General features: G+C 40.2%; 1 protein-coding gene across 1 annotated transcript in view; it reads left to right on the top strand.

Annotated features, from left to right (window-relative positions):
* NPTXR (neuronal pentraxin receptor) overlaps window positions 1–5371 on the top strand; it is a 32320-nt gene extending 26949 nt beyond the window's left edge. The window contains exon 5 of the mRNA XM_026694864.2: window positions 685–5371. Coding sequence (XP_026550649.1) covers window positions 685–909 — 225 coding nt within the window. The 3' untranslated portion in view covers window positions 910–5371. The remainder of the gene's footprint in view (window positions 1–684) is intronic.
* The last annotated feature ends 2812 nt before the right edge of the window (window positions 5372–8183 follow it).

Consider the following 8183-nt stretch of genomic DNA (forward strand, 5'->3'; position numbering starts at 1 on the left):
GGTTTCCCTATTCCTTATCATTCATTATTCCTATAAAGCGGCCCGTGGGGGCTTCCGGGAAAAAAAAAAATGGGGGGGTGTTGGGCAGGACACAAAGAAAGGGAGGGGGGACGCCTGCCGCCTGGCTCGCTGCGCGCCCACCAGCCCAGGTGTCAAGCGGGGGGCCGTCGCGCGCCGGCCTCCCCACCCCCCCGCCCGCCGCTCGCCCCAGGCCGCGCCGCCGCCTGCGGTTGTTTGGGGCGCCGCTGAACTCGCCTTTTTTCAGCGCGCCCGCGAAGAGGGGCGGAGGGGCACGTGGGGACAGGGGGGAAGGGGCTGTGTGACAGCCCCCTTGCCTGGCGGGCTGAGAGAGGGACACCTGAGGAGGAGAGGAGGCACCTGAGGTGGGGCGAGGGGCGGGCCGGCCCTGGGGTGAGGCTTTCCCGGCCTCAGATCCTAGGGTAAAAAACCAAACCCCTCTCCCCCCTGGTCCTTAAAGGTGGCCCGCTATAAAGTATGAAATGCAGCCCTTGAAATTGAAGAAGTGGCAACCTCCACACTAAAATTAATAGTTACCTTCAGTAACAATATTTTTCTATCCCTAGTTTTCATCAACTTTTTAATTGAAGCTGATTCATCCATTGTTGTTAAATTCCTTCCCATTTACTTGGTTTGTTTTCCTATTTCTCCATTTTGATGCCACAGGATACATTGGGAGGGAGATTTGATGCAACTCAGGCCTTCGTTGGGGAAATTTCTCAGTTCAACATGTGGGATCATGTCCTGATGCCAGCAGAGATCGTAGGTCTGGCCAACTGTACCAGCCGGCTGCAGGGCAACGTAGCCCAGTGGGATGAGAAGTTGGTTGAAGTCCATGGAGGGGCAGCCAAATTAAGCTTTGAGATCTGCGAGGCAAAAATGAAGGCATGAAGATCTTTCGTTCCTGCCACAAGAAAGGAGCATGCAAGCCACATTTCCTTCTTTCAATCTGCTTTGGGAAAGAAAGAACAACAGTTCCTTTCTCCCATCCAGCAACTTCTTACATTCGGCCCGGAGAGAGGGAAGTTGTGTGTGTGTGTGTGTGTGTGTGTGTGTGTGTGTGTGTGTTTGAGAAAGAGAGAGCACATGCACACAAGGAAGCCTTCTAAACTTAAAAATGAAATTATGACACTATTTCTCATTGTTTCAGTAAAATATTTTTAAATTCATTCTGTGAGTGACTAGACATTCCACTAAGGAAACTAAAGTGGTTGGAAAGTAGCTAATCTCTGAAGAGCAGTACAAGAAAGGATAAAAAAAACTGTATCAGTGAGTAGGAAATTGTTGGTAGAACTTGCATCTCCAACACTTCCAGTCTGTCCCATTGCTGATATTTTCAGTGATGAAACGTGAACTTTGTTGATTGGATTTGTAAAAGCATTAAAGCACTATGTTGACATTTGCCCCCTTTAAGCCACTAATACACAACCCAACATTCTTCTAGTATCTGCATGTCCTCACCAGGATGTTCAGCTGTTTTATCTTTCTTCTAGCTTTAGTTTGTAGTCTTCCTTGTCAGGTGAAGCATTGTCACTAATCAAAAAGTGCCAGCAGTTTCCTTAACTTCACAAAGGCCTATGTTTAATGTTCAGATTTTTTATTTACACCAGAGATATCATTTTCCTAATTGGTTACTTGAATTCTTGTGTTGCCCTGCCAATCTTTTTTTGTTTCTCTAGATTATATATTTTCAAACTCTTTTTTAAACCTTTCTTATAAGCCATAATGACAGATTTTAAGAAGGGCAAGTTCTAAGTGGTAGGCACAGATTATGAGCAGTCCTGGTCAAGCCTTTTTCTACCCTAGTTTTCCCTTTCATTGCTGCCTTTCCCTCCTAAGGGCTGACTCTCACAAGCTTGGCTCATTTTGTTTATCATCATCACAGTGACTTGCAGCTGGTTGTGTGAATAGTGTTCATTAAAAAGCATTGTGTCTGAAGTGATGTGGTATGTGATGTGGTACAATATGAAAACTTTTGTTATGCTCTATGATAGCTTTTTGATCCATGCATTCTCCTCCTCCTCCTCTATGAATATCAACTCAAAAGATTTATCTGCAAAAGTCATGTTTACTGTAGGATTCTGAGAGTTGAAATCTATGTACCTGAATAATGCTCAAGTTGAAGAAAGTTGGCCAAACTATTTGACTGGATGAATTGTTTGATTCATGACAGATAGAAACCTGTTGGGAAATAACATTTGGGACCACAGACAAGCCAACATAATGATTAGGGTCTAGCAATCTGATCCTGCCATCCAAAAATGTCACCACAAAAAGTCTTACATCACTGCACGTATTTCAATAAATATATCAAATACATCCAGCAAAACTGTGTAAACTGCAGAGGAATGCAATAGGCAAGGCAGTGCAATTGGGAAAGGGAGCTTGTTGGGCAATGAGATGAATTCATTTACTATAATTTACATATCAGTTCAAGAGAGTTTATCCACAGTTTACTGAGAAATTCTTCTGCAGTGGTACCATTGCTATTTGTCTTATCCCTGATACATATTGGATCTTTCAGTATGCATCCTCTTTTGCTTCATTATTAGCTCACATATTTATGGCTAAACTTATAAGTGTGTCACTGAAAATATGGTTGTGTGTCTTACTTGACAGACAGCCCTTAGTTAAAGGAGCTTTTGAAAATCAAATAAGGTTGGGTTGTATTTTGGTACCTATCATGTGGTTGGGGTGCAAAAAGTATGGTGGGGAGAACTATTGTTTCATACTAAGGGACTAAGATTTTCTGATTTTTCTTTGACTGGCAAGTGAGACATTAGGTTTTTTTTTAATCCTTTTAAAGATGTATTAAAACTATCATAGGGCTTCTACTACAGTGTTTGGAGTCTCCTGCCTTATTTATTTATTTATTTATTTATTTGTTTATTTGTTTGTTTGTTTGTTTGTTTACTTACTTACTTACTTACTTATTCCACCATTATTATAAATAATTCAAGGGGAAGGATATACCTAATATCCCTTCTTCCTCCTATTTTCTGCACAATAACCCTGTGAGATGAGTTGGGCTGAGAGAGAGTGACTGGCCCAAAGTCACCGAGTTGGCTTGCATGTCTCAGGCAGCCTTAGAACTCACAGCCTTCCAGTTTCTAGCCTGGTGCCTTAACAACTAGACCATACCCGTTATTTATTCATGGCAATCACAGTCAGATGTGTGCAAGGAGATGCAGAACAGATTCTCAGACCACTTGTGGCCAGTCAGAGTGTTCTGTCCTAAGTGAGATATAAAATGAGTGGACAGAATCTAGACATCAGATCTTTCTGTTGTTTATATGTTTATTTTCCTAGGTAGGCTTGTTGGGTGAGATAAAAGCATTTGATCCTCTGCAAATTCTTCATTTTCCTTGCAGTCAGTAAAGAAAATGCATTGGACAGTTTCCTTATTATTGTTACACATTTGCAGACATAAACGTATTTCCCAAGTCATTTGTCCTGAACAAGAAAAGCTCCCTTTCTCTCTTGATAAGTACTCATTTAATTTCTTTGCTCAGTAGAGCATCTCTTGCTGCTATTATGACAAATGAATCTATCTCAGTGCAACACTTACATATTAGAACTCAATGTTCTTTCAAGTCTTGATCCTAATCAAGATTCAAGACTCTTATGAGCCTTTGTGGCTTCAAAAACAATGATAAATTTCCCCAATCTGATGCTCAATCTTCCCCAATCTGATGCTCCCCAAACTCCCAGCTAGCCCAATGTCTGGAAAGGCTGTCAAACACTAGTATATTAGTAATATAAATAATGTTGTTAGTAATGTTTTCTAGGGAGTGAAGAAAGCCCTCCGTTACAGCTACAAGACACAACTATCCCCACACTGACTTCCTCACAGGAAAAGCATTTTTTTATTAAATCAAATGAATCTATTCGACATATTTTTTCACAAATGTATCGTGTGATGTTGACTAAGTTACTAACAAATAATATTAAATTCTAAATAAAGCCAAATGAGTAAGACAACCCAGGATGCTGCACTAAAATCTGTAAAGTCATCTAAAGATATTCAGCTCTCCACACTTTCCAGCAGAAAAATAGCTGTGTTCCTATTCTTATTCCAGTCTGGTTTTTCTTCTGATTATGCCTCTCCTGGGATAAAAATAAGACACCTTAAAATGTCTTTAGCATTCCAGGTTTTTAAGCATTGGAACCAGAAAAATGGAGGTGGGCACTGGGGAGCTGTAGAGTCTGCTCCAGTGGTGGGATTCAATTTTTTTTACTACCGGTTCTGTGAGTGTGGCTTAGTGGGCATGGTGTGGCTTGGTGTGTGTGGCAGGGGAAGAACACTGTAAAATCTCCAGTCAGAGGTGGTAGTTGCTGGTTTTCCGAACTACTCAAAATTTCCGCTACCGGTTCTCCAGAACTGATCAGAACCTGCTGAATAATACCTCTGGTCTGCTCACACAGTAGGACATAGTCACAGTGCTTACTTTTACCTTTGAGTACCAGATGACACAATTGTTTTAGAAATTCTGAATCTAGTGCATTGACTCTTTTCTGTATTATGTTCCCTCCCCTACCGTAATTTTTTCTACCTGACAATACAAAATTTGTTCTTTCTCTTTTAATTTCTCTCTGATCAGACGGAGTGAGTGAAGGCAAGGTGGAAAAGCTTTGTTCAGATTATAAGGGCAACCATTAAGGAGACAGTTATAAGTGAGGATTCTCTTTTAATGAATGAAAATTTAATACAACCTTCTCCAATTAGGTGTCCTGATATGTTGGATAATGTGATGCACATGCGGGAATTATGACACACATTCCTTAACTGTGCAAGTAGCCTTGCACAGTTAAGGAACACCAGACTGGGAAGATTGACACAGTGTATAACAACTTGTACATTATTACATAGGAAATGGAGATAAGCATTGTTTTTAACATGTGTGTAGTGCAGAAGCATATTATACATATTATATGCAGACAGTTTGCCTCTAGTTCTCCACAGCATATGTGTAATGATACAAAAGTATAAATCGGCTCTATGAATTATAAGAATCATCACTCCAACAGGCTAATCTTTAATGTATACCACTAAAAAGGTTAACCACAAATTGTCTCATTGCCTATGAGGAACCAAACTATTCAGAGGAAGGAGTGAGCACAGGAAGAGAAGCAATCCTGTTCAAATTGTAAACACTGTGATCATAATATCCCAAGCCTGCGGGAAAGAATAAGTTCTCTAACCATCACCTTCTTCTCTTTCTCCCATCCTCCTGTATAGCTGTTTAAAAGGATGTGATATATGTGCGCACATGTATGTATCATATGTTTGGGGTTTTTTGGGTTGTTTTTGGTATATTTGACAGTTGACAATAAATTTGATGTTTATATTTGATTCTCTTATGGATGTAAACATTCCTAAAACAGATGTGTCAAACTCAAAGCCCAGGGACCAGATCCAGATCATGAGGTGCTTAGATCTGGCCTGCGGGGCCACTCTGGAAACAGTGAAGGACTGGCCCATGGTGCCTCTGCCAGTGAAAATGGAGCTGAGGGGGGCCATGCATGCCCCTCCTGAGCTCCATTTTCACTGGCAGAGGGTTGTAGCAGGCCGTCACAGCTGAAAATGGAGCTTGGGAGCCCGTTTTCACTGGCAGAATGCTGGGGCCACCACCGGTGTCCCCAACACGAATGATGTCGAGCTGACTATGCGCACCCCAACCCCACCAAGGTCAAATAAAACCATGATGTGGCCTTCAATGAAATCGAGTTTGACACACTTACACTACATGATATAGCCATTTTTAGAGTCTGGTGGAAAATATTTTTATCACTCTGTTAACAAAGAAAGAATATACATAAAACATAATTGGTCAATGGAGTAGAAAATTTAGCAAGCATTTTAATTTTAGTGTAACAATATAAACAACAATAAGTCCATATGTTTTTGCAGTGTAAGAGTTGCAGAAAAAATTATCCTGTAATCTACAACTCTTACACTGCAAAAACATATGGACTACACAACTCGATCAGGGCAAAGCAATAGACGCAATCTACATAGACTTCTGTAAAGCCTTTGATTCAGTGGTACACGACAAACTACTCCTAAAACTAAAATCTTATGGTATCTCTGGACACCTGCATAACTGGATAGAAGCATTCCTGTCAAACAGACAACAAATGGTCAAAATTGGGAGCGTCCTATCAAATTCTGTACCTGTCAACAGTGGTGTCCCCCAAGGCAGTGTTCTAGCACCAACTCTCTTCATACTCTACATAAATGACCTCTGTGATCATATTAAGAGCAACTGTGTTCTCTTTGCTGATGATGTAAAGCTATTCAACACCACAGACAGTATTGCTACCCTTCAAAAAGACCTCGACTATGTATCAGAATGGTCAAACAAATGGCAACTTCAAATCTCAACAAATAAATGCTCTGTCCTACATATTGGCAAAAAAAATCAGAAAATAAAATACAGGCTGAATAGTCAAGACCTTGTTGATGATCCAAACTCTGTCAAGGACCTTGGAGTACTTATCTCTAATGATCTAAGTGCTAGAGCCCACTGTAACTACATAGCCAAAAAGGCGTTAACCTAATCTTACGTAGCTTTTTCTCTGGTAATATTACACTAATAACTAGAGCATACAAAACATTTGCTAGACCAATACTTGAATACAGCTCATCAGTCTGGAACCCACATTACATATCTGATATTAACACAGTTGAGAAAGTCCAGAAATATTTCACAAGAAGAGTTCTCCACTCCTCTACTCATTGCAAAATACCTTATGCCACCAGACTTGAAATTCTAGACCTAGAAAACCTAGAACTACGCTGCCTTCGGTCCGATCTAAGTATACTATATAAAATCATACATAGAATATCCTACCTGTCAATGAATACTTCAACTTCAACCATAATAGCACTAGAACAAACAATAGATACAAACTCAAGGTTAATCGCACCAAGCTTAATTGCAGGAAATATGACTTCAGCAACAGAGTGGTCAATGTCTGGAATACTCTACCTGACTCTGTGGTTTCTTCCCCAAACTCCAAAAACTTTAACCTTAGACTGTCTACTATTGACCTCACCCCTTTCCTAAGAGGTCTGTAGGGGACATGCATAAGCGCACCAAGGTGCCTACCGTCCCTGTCCCATTGTTTCTTTTATATAGTTTTTATTTTTCTTATATGTATCCATGTATTCATAACTATGTTTTTACTTATACCTATTATCTTGTAAGCAATTGACAAATAAAAATAAATAAATAAATAAATAAAAATAAACAAGCAAGCAAGCATAGCTATCATTCACCCATAGCAGGGCTGTGAAACTCGCGACTGGTGGGCCGGATGCATCATGCGCTGGTCATTCACGCCCCCACCCGGTTTAGCAAAGGGGAAAAAGTCCCAATACATCATGTGATGCTGCCATGACAATGCAAATTTGACACCCTTGACCTATAGTGTCAATTCATTCACTATTTCCTTACTATGTGCCAAAACATCTTGATCAAGATTGTTCAACTAGTAGCAGATTCTTCCTAACCTGATTCCCTCCGGATTCCATTATCTTCTGCCAGCATGGCCAAAACTGCATTTGAAATAAAAATGCCCCTGAGTGTTACTTACAATATTCTAGGGATATTAGAGATCTGATTAAATTCATATCCCACCTTTCCTCTAGGAGTTCAAGACAGTATACAACATTTCCTCTATTTTTTTTTCTTTTACAAAAACATTCTGGTAGTACAATATTTTTTTCTGAGAGGGATTGATTGAGCTCCATTCAGTGAAAGTTTGATCAAAAGTAGGCTTAAACCTAGGAGTAACTGATGAGATTTATAGGCAGCCCCAATCTATCACAATTTTATGCAGTTTACAAAATAAGATAATAGTAAACATAAATATGCATAACCTGAAAAAGAAAAAACAGTTCCAAAACCGATGGATGACCTTAATCAGTGGTCTTGTATAGTTGTTAATCAAGAGGGCAAGAGGATAATCTTTGAAACATCCCACATCACTGAGATCTTTGTTCGAACTTTCTCTTCTGTCAACAAAAATCCAGAGGAAAACTACCCAGACATCATGCTTCCAGGTACTAATCCCTCCACTTGATATAGAAGAATCAGTGGTGGGATTCAAATTTTTTTACTACTGGTTCTGTGGGCATGGCTTGGTGGGTGTGGCAGGGG

Source organism: Notechis scutatus, chromosome 6 (genome assembly GCF_049901735.1).
Source record: "Notechis scutatus isolate UNSWTSFEM ecotype Mainland chromosome 6, rNotScu1.2, whole genome shotgun sequence".
Taxonomy (NCBI): Eukaryota; Metazoa; Chordata; class Lepidosauria; order Squamata; family Elapidae; genus Notechis; species Notechis scutatus.